We start from the raw sequence: 18,628 nt of genomic DNA, 5'->3' as shown, positions 1-18,628 counted from the left end.
TTCGTTATATCAGGGTTCCATTATCTGTCCTAAATATGCTGGTGACAAGAACTGTATGTAACATGGATATGTAATTATATGAAAATAGTAGATTTGAAAACGTTTGTATGTTTGTTTTGATTATGGCTAATGTTGATTGTTTATTAATGTGAGATGTGATCCAAATATAAATAAAACTTAACAGACTTAATACTCTCTGCTCGGGCTTCACCTTCCCAGTAAAAGAAGTGAATTGATTTTTAACATTTTACTACAAAATCGATAACATTGAAAAATGAAAAAACATTAAGATATTCTTGACGGCTTCAGGAGATGCCTCAGGACAACTCGAACCATCTCCTTGCGGATTCCCCATACTTCTACAATGCAGTCTGAAAGTACAGAATAACAGTTGCTATGAGCACACTTGTGAATTATTAATGGTGATACATACCATATAATATACTTGTAATTTTGGGTTAATACTCTTTATAGCAGGAGTTTGTAGCAGATGAATTTTACTAAATGATGCATGTATACTACACCCCCACCCCCAAATAACAGATCTTATCACTTTACAGAATATATAAATTGTCAAGGGCACTGCATTAATTCCAGACCTTTCTATATCATGTTATTGCCATGCCATCAAACTTGCATAAGCCACAAAAGAAATCCTTGCTTACCTTCCAAAAAAGCCAGTTTTGACTGATCAGCCAGTGCAGGCCTCACATCCCCTGATGTGTTCTTCTTTCCGAAGAGGCTCCTCCCATTGATTTCCTGTTTGGTGAAAAGAAGGCGGAACACTCTTGCGGTCGCCTTCTTGTAATTTTTTTGCCGCTTTGCTTCCTCCAGAATTTGCACCTAAATAAAAGAATATGATTTGATGGCAATTATTAAAGGAAAGTAAAAAGCAGTTTGAAACAGTACAGATAACTAAAGGTTGAACTTTAGGAAGCAGATCATAAATGATTTACCAATAGCACTTCATATTTAAAAAAAATAATCAAAAACAAGAGGGCCCTGAAGGCCCTGTATAGCTCATCGGATCCAATAAAGACCATCAAGAATAACATTCTGATCAAGTTCTATGAACATATGATCATAAATGTGGCCTCTAGAGTGTTAAAATGCTTTTCCTTTAATTTGACCTGGTGACCTAGTTTTTGACTGCACATGACCAATACTGGAACTTGGCTTAGAGCTTTTAACCCCAGATGACCCAATATCGAACTCGTCCAAGCTTTTATTGAGTGTAACATTCTGGCCAAGTTTCATTAAGATTGTGCCCAAATTGTGACCTTTAGAGTGTTAACAGTCAAATTGTTGAGGATGGACGACTACGATGGACACAGGGCGATCACAACAGCTCACCTTGAGAACTTCGTGTTCAGGTGAGCTGAAAATGTTAAATAAAGAAAATAAATAAAGTTTTGTATGTAGAAAGATAAATTTCTTCTACTCTGACAGGCTCTTATTAATTTATAATAACTTTACTTTTTGCAATTTTGACTATAACAAAATCATTCTCATGCATAATTATAATCAAAGTATATTTAAACATGAGACCGGTAATTAAATATTCAAATCAATGATGATCTGTAATTTCAAAGTTGAAAAAGGTGCATATCTACTATTATTTAAGCAAGAGTCATCAGCTTTGCTACTCATGTGTACTTTCTACTTTAGAACTGACGTTTGAGTGATGGACAAGGTTGTCTTAATGAAGTTTGACTTTGACAATATTTCAGTTTATTTTAGAAGAAGATTATGAGATGAAATCAAATGTTTGAGTGTTTTCTTTGCATATACCTTTGAATACCCTGCATAAGACCCCGTCATCGATATGGAAGATGTAGGTGTAGTAGGTGTAGTAGGTGTAGACGGAGTTGAAAGAGTAGGCTTTGAACACTCAGATGTCAGGGGCTGGGCTTCCTCCGAGGCTGACATGTGTGAATCCTCCATCAGGTTATCATGTATGAAATTCTGAGAGAAGATATTTAAAAAAAAAATTGTTTTGTTTTGTATTCAAAAGTACAAGTTTAAGATGTTATTTTACTATGTAGACAACATATAGCACAATGCTTATATAGCTTGGAGTCCATAACTGCACTTAAAAATATAATAATATTTACTAATTCTTTAACACTGCAATTCACCTGCTGAAAATCATGTTGATTTTGGAAACTTTCTTGACGTTCTGCCTTCATGGCCTGAAATACAAAACATACTTTAAATATAAATGAGTTTATCTAGTGATAAAAAGCCCTGCAATTTAATAAAAAAAAAAGAACTGCAAAATTGTTCAATGACAGCCATCTGTTTTAGTAAGGTATTTATGATTCCTCAAGTAACATGCACTGAAATTAAGATGTATTTCATCAACATGCAAATGAAAGTTATTCACCCAACTAAATGTCTTTTCAAAGAATAAATATTCAAAATATGATTGAAAAACAATCCTGGTTTGATTCTAGTCCACTAAAGATGCAAGTTTAATTGGTTTTCACCCTATAATACCATACCAGCTGCTAGAGAACTAACAAAGAGAAATTCAAGAAATGATAAAAATTCTGGAAAAAACAAACCTGGATGTCACTCCACATCTGTCGACACCAAAACTCGACAGTAGCACATTGACTTTGAAGTTGGATAAACTCTTGCCGAGAAACACACGATTCACTACAGGGGGTTGAATGCGTCCTCCTTGGGGATCTCCTAATCTCGAAGGCACTGTCTTCCCCCCCTAGCAGCTGTAGACTGGATCTTACCAGCGGCCCAGTTTCATCACTAAAATAAATATAATAGTTTATACACTAATTTAATTTAAAATTGAATAATTTTAGCCTTAAATACCTTTTATGTTTTTAACAGAGATCGACTATTGTGACAAATTCAAAAAGACCTCATAAAAGAGCGAGTACATATTTTGATGCATTACTATTTAACTGATAAATCACACTTATTATCAAACACTAACCTTGACAACATGGTCAAAATATTTAAATCATTATCATCTTAATAGAACATCCCTGCTGCAGTGTTCTTATGTAATACTTCAAAAACTTAGGTTGTTGGAGCAATAAGAATTAAGTACCGTTACCAACATGTATAATACAGCAAAGATTTAATTAAATCAAGAAGAAAAAAATCTAAAATATTTAAATTAACCTCTTCTGTACAGACTGTGAAAGATCAGCAAGAGCTAGCTCCTCAGCAATCGTTTCCAATTTATCCTAATAATAAATAAAATTTTACATAAGAATGCATTTCACAATGTTAATTAAGTTAAAAACGGTTATTTTAATATGTAAGTTAATAGTTGTTCAAACGGATATGTTTATGCTTTCCAGTATACTAAACATAAATCTTCTTAGTAGACTGTATTTATGATTTAATATCAATTCTTTAAACAAACCTCTTCAACTGCAGCTGTTTGCTTGTCCGAAAAGCACACTTTCCTCTTAACTGTTTTTGGCTTGACAACAACAGTCTTTAAAGAGACAAGGATTAAAGATTAAAATACAAAATGTCAATGACCAGTGCCTTATGACTCTCTGGTAAAAGCATCTAATTTCAAAGAGACATTTACTGATTTAGAAGAAAAAAGTTATGCACATTCTTTGAACCTAACAAATGAATTGTTGCTATTTACTCAAGTTAAATATTTAATATACAAGATAAAAGAATCTTTATTCAAAGATGGGTTAATGATAACAAGAGACAAAGAGTTATTTTCCAACATGAAGATATATATCTATATCAAGTTCTTATTATCCACTCACCTTCACCTTGTCTGACACCACTATGTTATTTCCGCCGTCTGGCAATACATCATTCTGAAAGTTATGAAATAAAACCTTTATTATACCTGTGCATGGCTGATAGCACAATAAAAGTTACAAACAGCATCCTCGACAACTTTTAAAATTTAGGAATAATTTTCTCAAGATGGATTTCAGTTGAATACAAATGCAGGTACATTTAAAAATTCTACACATTATTTCATTGTATTTGTTGAATGAAATGTATCTATTTATTAGATTTATCAATAATGTGAAAAGTTCAACCTGTACGGCTGCATTTGGGACTGTATTGTCACTCCTCTTCGATATCTGAAAACAGATAATGTGGCATTGGAATTAAAAAATCCACTTGTTCACTCGATTTATGCCTACATCTTATTGTTTAGATATTAAATCAAAGTTATTTTTCAATTTCATCTGACAATTACTAGTACAGTTTGCATCTGATCTGTAGCCCCCCCCCCCCCCCCCCCCCCCGGCCTGGGGAAATCAGAGGACTTTCATTCCAGTCAATCCCTGGTTATATAATCACTGTCCAGCAGTAATGCCCCCGCTCATGGTGACATGTTAGTAAGGCCTATTCCCTTCTATTTACAGCGTGAAAAATGTCACTTTAAATATTTTTAACACTTTCAGCCAAGCTACAATTTCTGTTTTGAAATAAAAGTTATGCTGTTATATAACGCAGAGACATATAGTTTGAAAGATTACGTACTTTGAACTTCAAAAGCAGTTCTTGAAATCGACCAGAATCGGCCAGGACAGCTTCAATCGTCTTCTTGTCTTCATTTCCTAACAAATAAAATCAACACATTTAACACTGATTTAATCCTAAGGTTTTGAAGATAGACGATGGGAACGCTTGAAAGAAATACCTAATGCAATATAATTATCAAGCAATATTTCCTTCAAGCATTCGAGATTTTCCGGAATTTTTTTTGCAGCAATGTCAATATATTTTTACGTTGTGAAACTTGCACCGGAGGTCACACGTTGTGAAACTTGCACCGGAGGTCACACACTACTATTTTTCAAAATAATGCCCATTGCGCGCCTTTCTAAAATCATATAAAATAGTCGATTCTAGTATTAATGGTGGGTTCTACTTTTTAATTATTTGCTATTTATCTTTTAAATAAGGCGAATTTCGATAATGCCAATTCACCCTATCAGCTAATAGCATTCATTTTTATTAAACTGGTTTGTTCTGGTGTGTATATGCAATATACTTCTTACAAACTACGCAATCCCTGTGGTCAATATTCTAGAATCATCACCAATGTTGTTTACTTAACAAGCAAAATATTTGAATTAACTTACCTCCAATTTTCCCGATTAAGGCATCATGCTTTCCAATTCCAGGGCATTTGACGGTAACCGTCTCTCCTTCGGTATAGGCATTAAAGTCCCTTCTTGGATGCACTATATTCCGAATTCTTAGCACACTCCCACTTATGGGATTATCATTTATCCAAATGAAAAGGCAAAAATTTTCCGCCATTGTCTAAGATCGCTGCTAGAAAATATTCAACTTTAAACTTTCTGGAACCCGCCACGCGCCTAACGCCCATAAATCAGTGCCACGGCCGTACTGGCCTACGAGTGGTCAGGGTGAATAAACAATCAGACCTCTATACTAAAGTCATGATAGCCCATGATCAGTTATGCAAGGCAATTCAAAAAAAAAAGTACATTTCTGGTTTTGATAATTATCATTAATTTGAACACATGCTTTATCATCAGCAATACGTATGATAGTAGTATATAAACGGTACACTAAAATTGTATAACGACCATGCATTCTCATTGCACTTATTTAACATTGCGTGGTAAAATTGAGCTAATCGGGCAGACAGAGACAGTTATACGATTGATAATATTAAGCAGGAAAGTATGAACATAAAAAGCCTTCAAATATCCTGTATAAAGGGCTCATGGTTCGTGTTCTTTTTTACGAAGATTTTTTTCTTGGACTTTTATAATGTCGTCTAAAAAATACCGTCCCATTGCTACGGCTTAAACATGATAGAAACCCTCTGATTTTCGATATACAGCATTAAAGTAAAAACAAAATATGCACAAGAAACCAACATTTTATGCATGCTCATTAGATAGTTAGTTCGACTGATTCACTCGGGTGATTGCACAATTTCATATTTGAGCAAGTTAATTTAGCATTTAGTCAATTAATTTTGACGACATGGCAATGAAAAACATGGATGGTAACAGCGAACATACGGAGATCATCTATTCGAAAAATATGTAAGTTTAAAAATAATTATTTTTATTGTTTACTTGACGTATATTATAAAGTGATTTATCACTAAAACGTTTCACATTGCAGTCGGATACAGAAACATGTCGTCTGCTCGTCTCAAAACGCGCCAAAACACACGTGGGAATGTTGTTAAACACATCCTTATATTTGTAATCAAAACATATCTTTATTGTGATTGTGGTATTTCAATATGCATTTTTCCTACTTTTTAAGCTTTGATGACGAACGGCTTATCGAATGTCGAAAGGGAGAAAAACAGTGGCTCTGTCCAGTAGGCGGATGTACGAAAGTTTTAAGTAGAAAGCAGACGCTCAAGATTCACATTGCAGTGTTTCATCAATTGGAGAAATGTAATTATATCTTTTTACAGTTAAAACGCTCTAGTATAAAATATCATTACGATGTTGTAAAGACCTTGTAAATGTTCACGTACAAATGCTTATATGGACGTACTAAGCGGAAGTTTAATCCGATTAAACAGGAAGCTGTCAGATCAATGTAAATATGCGGTTACTACGCAACCATATACTCCGAAAATTGTGCACATATGAAGCAGATAAATTATGTCATCACCCTAAAGGAAAGGACTTAGTATCTGCCTATGTCTCTATAGGCATTTATTGAGTTATTGCACTAGGATGATGATGTTCTTGTAGCGAATGAGACTTTGTTGTTAATATCGTTTTAACGAATACCACGTATGCTTCTCATGTCGTGTCGCCGATTGTCTCGACGTAGATAATAACAGGCGGCACGTACGTTTACAGGACCCATTTTGAACACCCAACCCCAAATGATAAAACAAACAAAACAGAATTACAATCATTGGAACATGCTCATTCATCATAAAAACACACGCAAATGAACTTACATTTTTCCAAAATTTATGTATGTTCGAGAAAGCGTTTCTATTGTTATTATACCCCCGACAAACGAAGTTTGAAAGGGGTATATTGGAGTTACCCTGTGGTCGGTCGGTCGGTCGGTTTGTCGGTCGGTCCGTTGCAATTTACCTTGTCCGGAGCATAACTTTAAAACTACTAAATGGAATTGGATTAAACTTCATACAATGGTAGAGCATAATGAGAGGAAGTGCAGAGTACAATAACCATAACTATATTCTTGCTTATTACTGAGTTATTGCCCTTTGTTACTTTTTTGTCCGAAGTATAACTTGAAAAGTACTGGATGGAATTCATTGAAACTTCATACAATGGTAAAGCACAATGAGAGGAAGTGCAGTGCACAAGAACCATAACTCTACTTAACTAATTACTGAGTTATTGCCCTTTATTTCTTGTTTTTTTGCTGTCTTTTTTACCAGACATTAACTTGCAAACAGATGGAATTTATTAAATCTTCATACAATGGTAAAGTACGATGAGAGGAAATGCAATGCACAAGAACCATAACTCTATTTTAGCTAATTACAGAGTTATGGCCTTTAATACTTTTTTCTTGTCCGGAGCATAACTTGAACACTGTTGGATGGAATTTAATAAAGATTTATACAGTGAAAGATCATAATGATAGGAAGTGCAGTGTACAGGAACCGCAATTCTATTTCAGCTAACTACAGAATTACTGCCCTTTGTTACTTTTTTCTTGTCCGGAGCATAACTTAAAAACTATTGGATTGAATTTAATAAAACTTCATACAGTGATAGATCATAATGAGAGGAAATGCAGTGTACAGGAACCGCAATTCTATATAAGCTTATTACAGAGTTACTGCCCTTTGTTACTTTTTCATGTCCGGAGCATAACTTGAAAAAAGTAACTTAACTCATGGTCATAGGCATTTGTATATTATGTGCTTAAGAACATCAAATATATCAGTATTAACATCTCAGTATTAACATCACTGATATTGTTTAAATCCTTTTTTTCTAATTTTTAAAAACATAATAAAAAAATGAATAACTGACGATAGTCCATAAAATAAAATAAAGTCAATTATAGGTTTGCTTTCCAAATAGTTGACTGCAATTTCATATCAGTGCGGCGTTTGAGGGTATTAATCATCTTCAGTGATAGCTCTAGTTTTTGTGATAAATGATTAGGTTCAAATTGTCTTTAAAAAGTGTTTGTTTCACATTTGTCATTGTGGTTGTGGTGGGAGGGGTGGGGCGTGGCCATAACACATGTCCTATCCTGCATGATTCCTTAACTCCACAAAACGCTGGTGGATTGAGTTGAGGTGTCCTTATAGGGGAATGTGTTAACGTAACTGTTTTAAATGAACTTGCCAGTGTTTTGTTGAATTCACAGGAATATTGATCTTTTCAAAAACAAGGGAATGAAAGTTTAAGCAACTTTTGCATTTATTCATAAAAAGATCGATTGGAAAATACTTGTCAAAATGTTATATATTTCATAACATCGTTTACAAAATGTGTTATCTTTACAGACTGTGTTCAAACAAGGACCTACAAAGATTACGAGTATACTGCTGTGGATACATTTCCCAGAACAACGGCCTGGAGGTATTTATAATTCCATAAAGATAATACAATGAAAATGACAGGAACAAGTGAAGTACTACAATAATTAAAAAATGACTACTTCTAGCATCACAAACATTTTTTTATTTATAAACAAAATGATTCAGCTCACGAGTTGGTCTGATTTTGTAAAATTTCATATATTTTTTTTTACATTTAAATATATACAACTTGAACAAAATATATTGAATTTTATTTCCAGAAAACACCAACATACTGCAACAAGTCAACATACACATCATGAAGAAATCACCCATATGCAGTCTAACGAATGTCATGTCCCCTTGACACATGACGCTGGTGCAAATGTTGAACCTGAACCTATGGACATTGATTATGAAATCAATGAAAATGCAATCCTAGATAATGATGTCAAAGATACAGAAAGCGCACCGCTTTACATTGTTAAATGTAACATGTGTCCAAATAGTATCTATAATTCGCAAATCACCAAAAAAGAACATGAACTTGCAATTCTAACATTTAGTGCAAGACACAACCTTTCTGATGCAGCTTTAGAAGATCTGCTAAAGCTTGTTAATTTATACTTACCTGAGAGCAATCTTGTTGAAACAAATATTGAGGTGCTCAAAGAACGATGTGGTTTTAATGGCACATTCCTCAAAAGTCACACATTTTGTAACATTTGCAAAAACATCCTTAAATCTGGCAAGGACACATGTTCGACCCCTAACTGTCCCGGCAAAACGCCGTCATTGAAAACGAAGAGTTTCTTTATGACAGCCGATCTGAAGGTGCAACTTCAAGAAATTTTGACACGACCAGGTGTATGGGAATCCATAAAAGATGAGAGATCAAAACCAACTCATTCATCCTTTTCTGATATTACAGATGGTGATGCATATACTGCATTGAAGCTTGAAGGATGCTTCTTAAGTAACTCTGACAATATAACATTTACCATGTTTACAGATGGTGTTCCTCTCTTCAAAAGCTCGGGTGTCTCCATGTGGCCAGTCTATCTCCTCATCAATGAAATACCACGCAGTCAGAGATTTCACAAAAAAAATATGTTATTATGGGGAGTGTGGCAAGGTGCAGGGAAACCTCAAATGACAATTTTTTTGAAAGAACTGATCAAAGACCTTAGTGTTTTGCAAACAGAAGGTTTCACTTTCACAGTTGATTCTTGTGAAATAAAATGCAAAGCAATGTTAATTGTTGCTACGATGGATTTGCAAGCAAGATCAGCAGTATTGAAAATGGTTCCACACAACGGTGAGCAACCATGTGTTTACTGTCTCGAAAAAGGTGTTACAACATCTAGTGGGAAAGGTCATTGCAAAAGTTTCCCTTACACAGAAAACCCTAGGTTGAGAAGTAAAGACCAAATAAAAGCTGATACCGGGAATGCACAGATAATGAACAACGAACGTAGCAAAGAGTTACAGACGAAAAAAAAGCAAAACAAAAATGAATATCAATGGATTCCAAGGAGAAAGTGTTCTAATGTATCTTGAACATTTTGAATTGAATGAGAATATCGTTGTTGATTACATGCATGGCATACTACTTGGCATTACAAAAAAACTTCTGAGCTTTTGGTTAGACAACAAACATTCAAGTGAAATGTATTACATTGGAAAAAGGGTAAATGAAGTAGACAATAAGTTGATGCAAATAACACCCCCACATTCTATCAGTAGGCTGCCAAGAAAATTATCAACAACAATGAAACATTGGAAGGCATCAGAACTGCGGGCGTGGTTGCTGTTTTACAGCCTGCCGTGTTTGAAAGATATTTTACCAGACATCTACCTAAAACACTACAGTCTTCTAGTAGAGGCTGTTTTTATTCTTTTGACAGAAGGCATAAGCCATGAAGATCTTCACCGTGCTGATCAAATATTGCACATGTTCTTAAAAACCGCCCCAGCTCTTTACCATGACAATATAATGGGACTGAATATGCACAATCTTTTGCATTTAACTACATGTGTTAGGAACTGGGGTCCATTGTGGGCTTGGTCGTGCTTTTCTTTTGAATCCTTTAACGGGCAAATTAAAAAGACAGTTCATGGAACGGGGAATGTTTGTTTACAAATATTTTGGGCACTTATGGCACAAAAATATGTAGAACAAAGTTTTTCGGAAATAAATGACACCAAGACCCTTGAATTTGTTCAAACTTTGTCCAACAAAACACAGCATGATGAAACCAAACAGTGCATAGTGCGAAAAAAGTATACGTTTTCAAAAGGAATGAGTTTCCCAGAGCAAATTAGAAATCAACTTGAAAGTTTAGCCGGAACATCAGACATTTCTAAATACATGAAAGTAAAGAAGTGTGTTGTGAATGGCAAAACTATTTACAGCAAAAGTTGCATGAAAGTAAAATCAAGGAACTCCTACACTGTTCTTGTTAGTGATACTAGTAACTCTGCAAGATACATTGAAATACAGTATTTCATCATTGAAACATCAACAGGGAAGGTATATGCCATTGGGAAGGAGTTAGCTATCACCAGTCATGTCCTTCAAGCAAATGCACCCCATCTAAAAGTCGTAGAAGTAACCAGGTAATACAACAAATGTTTATTATACACTATATATATGTTTAATATGACTTTTGCATTCGATATGAACAGTATAAGTCACTTAACTACATTTTGCACACTCAATGAAAGATAAACTACATTAGAACTAGGTTGAATACTTAAACTTTGATTTTAGACATCTTCCTAAAATTTAACTTGATGGTTGACATAAAGGTTATGCATTTTTTTTATGTCTGAAGGTAAATTTCTTTTTGTTTGAAGAGATATATGTTTATTAAACAATTATTTCGAAAAACCAACCCTTTAAGTTAAACCTGTGATATTCTTTATTTTTTCAGAGAGGAAAAGGTTGAGAAGGCTACCAATATACAGTCAATCCTGGTCAGCTTTACTGTGAATGATCATCACATCATATCTGACATTCCAAATAGTGTTGAAGGTGACTGAGATTGAATCCGTTTTGTTGTGAACATACTTCTTTAATACATCAGTTATAACTTCATAATGAGACATATACAGTGGGAACATGGCAGCATTTAATTGTTTCAATTTTTACTGGCTTGCCCCTCTTGTTTTCATTTTATAATTGACACTTGCATGTGAATTGTAATACAAAGATGCTTGAAGTTATTTGAAATAATAAGGATTATATGAATGAATTCCATGTGATTGAATATTGCTTTGAACAGTAACAATGATAAAACAAACATTTTAACTTTTTTTTTTGACATTCAAAAATTTAAAGTTTAGCTCCCAGTATACTTTTGCAATGTTTTAATATGAGTTTTTGAAATAGTAACTACATTCAAAAGCAAATGTTTAATGATTGTGTTGAATTAATAAACATTACATAAAAAATTGTCTGTGTTTTATTACATAATATTAAGAATTTGTGCCAATTCAATTTTATCATTGTTGAAATAAAAATGGTGAATTTGGCATGAAACTTTCAAAACTTGTTAAAATAAACCATCACTTGACCCATGGATGGAAGTGGTTTTTTTCTTTACATTTTGCCAAAAAGGGGCAAGACTTATCAATGACAAGAACAAGAGTTTTCACGCATACCTTGATTTTTGTTCTGGACAAGATTTGAGCTTACCATATACAGTCATAAGCTAAAAACAGTACAAAAAAAACAACAGTTGTATTGCTTACAATGTGAATAAATAAAAACAAAACCATCAAACATTATATTTCAAGACATGATGTGTCATTCTTAAAGTGGCTTTACTGCATTAATGTATTTGATAGTTGTGGTATACAATGAATAAGCTGATGTAGTTGCCATTGTGTTATTGCAATTAACAAGTGAGTTTTTTTAATTATGGTTTGAAATGCATAATGATCATGTCTGAAATTGTCTAACATTCAGTATTTCAATAAAGAATCGAAAGAATGCACAAAGGATGAAAATGATTTTTTTTGCAATTTGATTAATGATGTTATCATCATTTTTCATTGAAACAGCCAACAAATTTAGCTGAAGAAAAATCTTGCAGAATTATGAAAATATTCTAAGTTTTTTTTTACACCAACTGCCACGTCCAAAATTAACTAAGTCCCACTTTTTCAACAAATGCCACATCAAAAAAAAGCTAAGTCCAATTTTTCCACCAACTGCCACTTCAAAAATAAACTAAGTTCAAATTTTTCACCAAGTGCCACCTAAAAAAAAAGCTAAGTTCAAATTTCCACCAAATGCCACGTGGAAAAGGGTGGAAAATTCGTGGCAGTTGGTGGAATTCCTGATTTTCCACCAAGTGCCACCCTTTTTCCACCAAGTGCCACCCATTTTCCACCAAGTGCCACCCATTTTCCACCAAGTGCCACCCAAATTCATGGCATTTGGTGGCAAATTTAGGGAAGGGCATCCAACCAGAAGAGATGCCCTTTGCAGTGGAGTTGGCGAAGAGGTGTAATGCAGCTACATTGGCAGTCAGGTTTGAGTAAGCTAATGTGGACAACATCGTCAACAAAGATATGTATTATTTTGCTCACTTTTTTGTATAAGTTTATGTTGGAACTATTTGGCCCAGCATTGTTGTTGTTTTTAAAAATTTCATCTTGAAAGAATGTTTTCACTAAGTAGGTCACTTTATATTTCATAGCCTTATAATGAATAATTAAAACATATGAATTACATTTTTGAAGGTTCTTATTAAATCTCAATTGTTTTATTAAAACATATCAATGATTCTTTGAATAAATGATTCTGTTTTCCAAATACACCAAAATTGAAAAGGCATTTTCTGTTGGTTTTTGAAATCTTACAGTGAGAATGCTAAAAGGCACCAGCATTTTTCCAAAGATTTCTTTAACCAAACCCAAGTAGCAGAAAATGTTTATTTCATTTTGGTGTATGTCAAATTATAATATTTTTAAGTAAAATGTTTCACATTGGAGGGGCTCCATTTGAATAAGGCTCAACGTGGTTAATAATTAAACTGGTAGGAAAGGCTGGTGAAATAAGAGTGCAAAACAATATTAAACTGATTTAATTCATATGAATATATTTGTTTAATAAACATCATTTAATTGATTTTGAATGATATTTGCTTATAACTACTTAATTCACATGTTAAACAATTGTTATTCAATTTCTTGAAATAAGTTACTGCATCAGTTTTTCATATAAATATCAATGTTACAGCGTCCAGGGTACCAGAAGTGGCCAGCCATCCAACCAGAAGAGATGCCCTTTGCAGTGGAGTTGGCGAAGAGGTGTAATGCAGCTACATTGGCAGTCAGGTTTGAGTAAGCTAATGTGGACAACATCGTCAACAAAGATATGTATTATTTTGCTCACTTTTTTGTATAAGTTTATGTTTGAACTATTTGGCCCAGCATTGTTGTTGTTTTTAAAATTCATCTTGAAAGAATGTTTTCACTAAATAGGTCACTTTATATTTCATAGCCTTATAATGAATAATTAAAATATTTGGATTACATTTTTGAAGGTTCTTATTAAATCAATTGTTTTATTAAACATATCAATGATTCTTCGAATGAATGATTCTTTTTTTCCAAATACACCAAAATTGAAAAGGCATTTTCTGTTGGTTTTTGAAATCTTACAGTGAGAATGCTAAAAGGCACCAGCATTTTTCCCAAGATTTCTTTAACCGAACCCAAGTAGCAGAAAATGTTTATTTCATTTTGGTGTATGTCAAATTATAATATTTTTATGTGAAATGTTTCACATTGGAGGGGCTCCATTTGAATAAGTCTAAACATGGTTAATAATTAAACTGGTAGGAAAGGCTCATGAAATAAGAGTGCAAAACAATATTAAACTGATTTAATTCATATGAATATATTTGTCACATCATTTAATTGATTTCCAATGATATTTGCTTATAACTACTTAATTCACATGTTAAACAATTGTTTATTGAATTTCTTGAAGTAAGTTACTGTATCAGTTGTTCATATAAATATCAATGTTACAGCGTCCACGGTACCTCAGGTGGCCAGCCATCCAACCAGAAGAGATGCCCTTTGCAGTGGAGTTGGCGAAGAGGTGTAATGCAGCTACATTGGCAGTCAGGTTTGAGTAAGCTAATGTGGACAACATGATGAACAAAGATATGTATTATTTTGCTCACTTTTTTGTATAAGTTTATGTTTTTACTATTTGGCCGAGCATTGTTGTTGTTTTTAAAATTCATCTTGAAAGAATGTTTTCACTAAGTAGGTCACTTTATATTTCATAGCCTTATGATGAATTAATTAAAATATATGGATTACATTTTTGAAGGTTGTTATTAAATCAATTACTTTATTGAACATATCAATGATTCTTCGAATGAACGATTCTTTTTTCCAAATACACCAAAATTGAAAAGGCATTTTCTGTTGGTTTTTGAAATCTTACAGTGAGAATGCTAAAAGGCACCAGCATTTTTCCCAAGATTTCTTTAACCGAACCCAAGTAGCAGAAAATGTTTATTTCATTTTGGTGTATGTCAAATTATAATATTTTTATGTGAAATGTTTCACATTGGAGGGGCTCCATTTGAATAAGTCTAAACGTAGTTAATAATTAAACTGGTAGGAAAGGCTCATGAAATAAGAGTGCAAAACAATATTAAACTGATTTAATTCATATGAATATATTTGTTTAATAAACATTATTTAATTGATTTTGAATGATATTTGCTTATAACTTATCTTAATTCACATGTTAAACAATTGTTTATTTAATTTCTTGAAATAAGTTACTGCATCAGTTTTTCATATAAATATCAATGTTACAGCATCCACGGTACCAGAAGTGGCCAGCCATCCAACCAGAAGAGATGCCCTTTGCAGTGGAGTTGGCGAAGAGGTGTAATGCAACTACATTGGCAGTCAGGTTTGAGTAAGCTAATGTGGACAACATCGTCAACAAAGATATGTATTATTTTGCTCACTTTTTTGTATAAGTTTATGTTGGAACTATTTGGCCCAGCATTGTTGTTGTTTTTAAAATTCATCTTGAAAGAATGTTTTCACTAAGTAGGTCACTTTATATTTCATAGCCTTATAATGAATTAATTAAAATATATGGATTACATTTTTGAAGGTTGTTATTAAATCAATTACTTTATTAAACATATCAATGATTCTTCGAATGAACGATTCTTTTTTTCCAAATACACCAAAATTGAAAAGGCATTTTCTGTTGGTTTTTGAAATCTTACAGTGAGAATGCTAAAAGGCACCAGCATTTTTTCCAAGATTTCTTTAACCGAACTCGGGTAGCAGGAAATGTTTTATTTCATTTTTCATGTATATATAATATTGGAAATTGGAGTGGGGCTTTGTTTGTGTTAAATTGAATATGGTTAATTTATAATAGGAAAGGCTTATGAAATATATAGTGAAAAAAACAGATGAAATAATCTTAGCATTAACTAATATGAATATATTTATTAAATGAACTTCTGTTGTTGTTGTTTGTTGGGTTTTTTTTTTGGGGGGGGGGGGTTAAAAGTATTAGTTTATCACCATTGTAGTTATATCTTGAACAATTGTTTGTTTAATTATGATACTTGTTTTAATTATAATTCAACTTTTTATTGAAATTAGGTACTGCACCTGTTTAATGTTTCAGCTTGAGTCCCACCATCCAGTCGGAAGTGATTCGCCTCACAATGGGCTTTGGTTGACCACTTGTTTGTGACGCAATAGTTTAATACCTGGATTAGATCAGGTATGCATTTTGAATATAATTTGAGTTTGAAAGAATTGAATAAACAATGATTGGTTAATACATGGGAAATGGTTATAGCGAAGTCAGTGTACAGGGGATGATAAGTTTGTAATGTATTATGGATTGGTCTTGCTTGATATTTAACTTCATACACACACACTTAAACACACAATTTTTTTTTTATTTATATTTGATAAAAACAACATTTTATATATATATATATATTAATTTTTTTTACGACCAGACTTTAACAACGGTAGGGTTGGCGCTTATATGGTAGAAGTATTTTTTAAGGCCTAATGATACTTGTCTAGTTACAGTATATATGAATTATATATTGAAATAACAGTACATGCAATGGTTTCAATCTTTCAGTGTCCCGGGAACCACAAGTGCCCCAACATGCAACCCGAAGAGATACCCCTTGCAACCGGACATGATACCCCTAGCAACCAGAAGTGATACCCCTTGGAACCAGTTGTGATACCCCTTGCAACCAGAAGTGATACCCCTGCAACCAGAAGTGATACTCCTGCAACCAGAAGTGATACCCCTTACAACCAGAAGTGATACCTTTGCAACCGGATGTGATACCCCTGCAACCAGAAGAAATACCCCTGGCAACCAGAAGTGATACCCCTGCAACCAGAAGTGATACTCCTGCAACCAGAAGTGATACCCCTTACAACCAGAAGTGATACCCCTTTCAACCAGAAGTGATACCCCTGCAACCAGAAGAAATACCCCTGGCAACCAGAAGTGATACCCCTGGCAACCAGAAGTGATGCTTCATCAGTGGCAGTGGACATGGTATGAGTTGAACAAAACATTGCCTGATTCAACTTTAGAATTAAGATAATTATGAATGGAAACATAAAAAAAAATCATTATTTTTATTTTTAAAAAGACTATTACAGAAGAAGTATTTTTTAAGGCTGAATTATACTTGTCTTAGCTACATTTTTTATGAATTACATATAGAAATAAGAATGCATGCAATGGTTTCAATCTTTCAGTGTCCCGGGAACCGAATATGTCCAACCATGCAACTGGAAGTGATGCCCCTTGCAACCAGATGTGATACCCCTTGCAACCAGAAGTGATACCCCTGCAACCGAACGTGAAACCCCTTGCAACCAGAAGCGATTCCCCTTGCAACCAGAAAGGATACTCCTGCAACCAGAAGTGATACCCCTTACAACCAGAAGTAATACACTTGCAACCGGACATGATACCCATTGCAATCAGAAATAATACCCCTGCAACCGGACCAACAAAAAGTAATACCCCTGCAACCGGACCAACCAGAAGTAATACCCCTGCAACCAGATGTAATAACCTTGCAATTAGAAGTAATACCCTTTGCAGCCAGAAGTGATACCCCTTACAACCAGAAGTAATACCCCTTGCAACCAGAAGTAATACCCCTTGCAATCAGAAGTGATACTCCTAACAACCAGAAGTGATACCCCTGCAACCAGAAGTGATACCCCTGCAACCAGAAGTGATACTCCTGCAACCAGACGTGATACCCTTACAACCAGAAATGATGCTTCTTCAGTGGCAGTGGACATGGTATGAATTTAACAAAACATTGCCTGATTCAACTTTAGATTTAAAATAATTATGAATGGAAATACCAATATTTATTTTTAAAAAAAGACTATAACAACCATAGGGTTTGTGCCTATATGGTAGAAGTATTTTTTAAGGCCTAATGATACTTGTCTAGTTACAGAATACATGAATTATATATTGAAATAAGAGTACATGCAATGGTTTCAATCTTTCAGTGTCCCGGGAACAGGAAGTGTCCCACCATGCAACTGGAAGCGATGCCCCAGGCAACCAGAAGTGATACCCCTTGAAACCAGAAGTAATAACCCCTTGCAACCAGAAGCTGTGGCTGTGGACATGGTATGAATTTAACAAAATATTGCCTGATTCAACTTTAGATTAAAGATAAATATGAATGGAAAAAATCAATACTTTAAATTTTTTTACAAAAAGACTAAGACAACGGCAGGGTTGGCTCCTATTTGATAGTAGTATTTTAAAGGCCGAATGATACTTGTCTAGTTTATATGAATTATATATTGAAATAAGAGAACATGCCATGGTTTCAATCTTTCAATGGTTTCAATCTTTCAGTGTCCCGGGAACCGGAAGTGTCCCACCATGCAACCGGAAGCGATACCCATTGCAACCGGATGTGATCCCCCTGGCAATCAGAAGTAATACCCCTGCAACCAGGCCCCGATTTCTCGAAACTTCTTAAGTCCCTTATAACAGGATTAAGCTAAGCTCACTAGTTTTGGTGTTCAATACACCAATTGCATAATATT

At 34.0% G+C, this 18,628-nt stretch overlaps 2 protein-coding genes across 2 annotated transcripts; one reads left to right on the top strand and one right to left on the bottom strand.

Moving 5' to 3' along the window:
- Nucleotides 1-285: 285 nt before the first annotated feature.
- Nucleotides 286-5,286, bottom strand: LOC128226566 (uncharacterized). Its single transcript, XM_052936512.1, has 10 exons — nt 5,106-5,286; nt 4,501-4,577; nt 3,765-3,818; nt 3,398-3,472; nt 3,151-3,215; nt 2,568-2,769; nt 2,139-2,192; nt 1,792-1,965; nt 666-843; nt 286-371 (listed from the first exon to the last, which is right to left on the bottom strand). The coding sequence occupies exons 1-10, from the start codon at nt 5,284-5,286 to the stop codon at nt 286-288; spliced, it is 1,146 nt and encodes a 381-aa protein (XP_052792472.1).
- A 5,504-nt stretch (nt 5,287-10,790) lies between these two features.
- On the top strand, nt 10,791-11,533 carry LOC128226558 (uncharacterized). Its single transcript, XM_052936500.1, has 2 exons — nt 10,791-11,107; nt 11,425-11,533. Exons 1-2 carry the CDS (start codon nt 10,791-10,793, stop codon nt 11,531-11,533), a joined length of 426 nt encoding a protein of 141 aa, XP_052792460.1.
- Nucleotides 11,534-18,628: the final 7,095 nt, after the last annotated feature.

Source organism: Mya arenaria, chromosome 1 (assembly GCF_026914265.1).
Source record: "Mya arenaria isolate MELC-2E11 chromosome 1, ASM2691426v1".
NCBI lineage: Eukaryota > Metazoa > Mollusca > Bivalvia > Myida > Myidae > Mya > Mya arenaria.
Note: the sequence above shows the minus strand (reverse complement) of the source record. Positions and strands in the feature narration are given on the sequence as shown.

Coding starts and splice junctions, on each gene's coding strand:
- LOC128226566 (XM_052936512.1), bottom strand. CDS start 5,286: ATGGCGGAAAATTTTTGCCTTTTCATTTGGATAAATGATAATCCCATA. Junction 3,216..3,397: donor AAACAGCTGCAGTTGAAGAG/GTTTGTTTAAAG, acceptor ATTTATTATTAG/GATAAATTGGAAACGATTGC. Junction 2,770..3,150: donor TCACAGTCTGTACAGAAGAG/GTTAATTTAAAT, acceptor TATTTATTTTAG/TGATGAAACTGGGCCGCTGG.
- LOC128226558 (XM_052936500.1), top strand. CDS start 10,791: ATGAGTTTCCCAGAGCAAATTAGAAATCAACTTGAAAGTTTAGCCGGA. Junction 11,108..11,424: donor AAAGTCGTAGAAGTAACCAG/GTAATACAACAA, acceptor TTATTTTTTCAG/AGAGGAAAAGGTTGAGAAGG.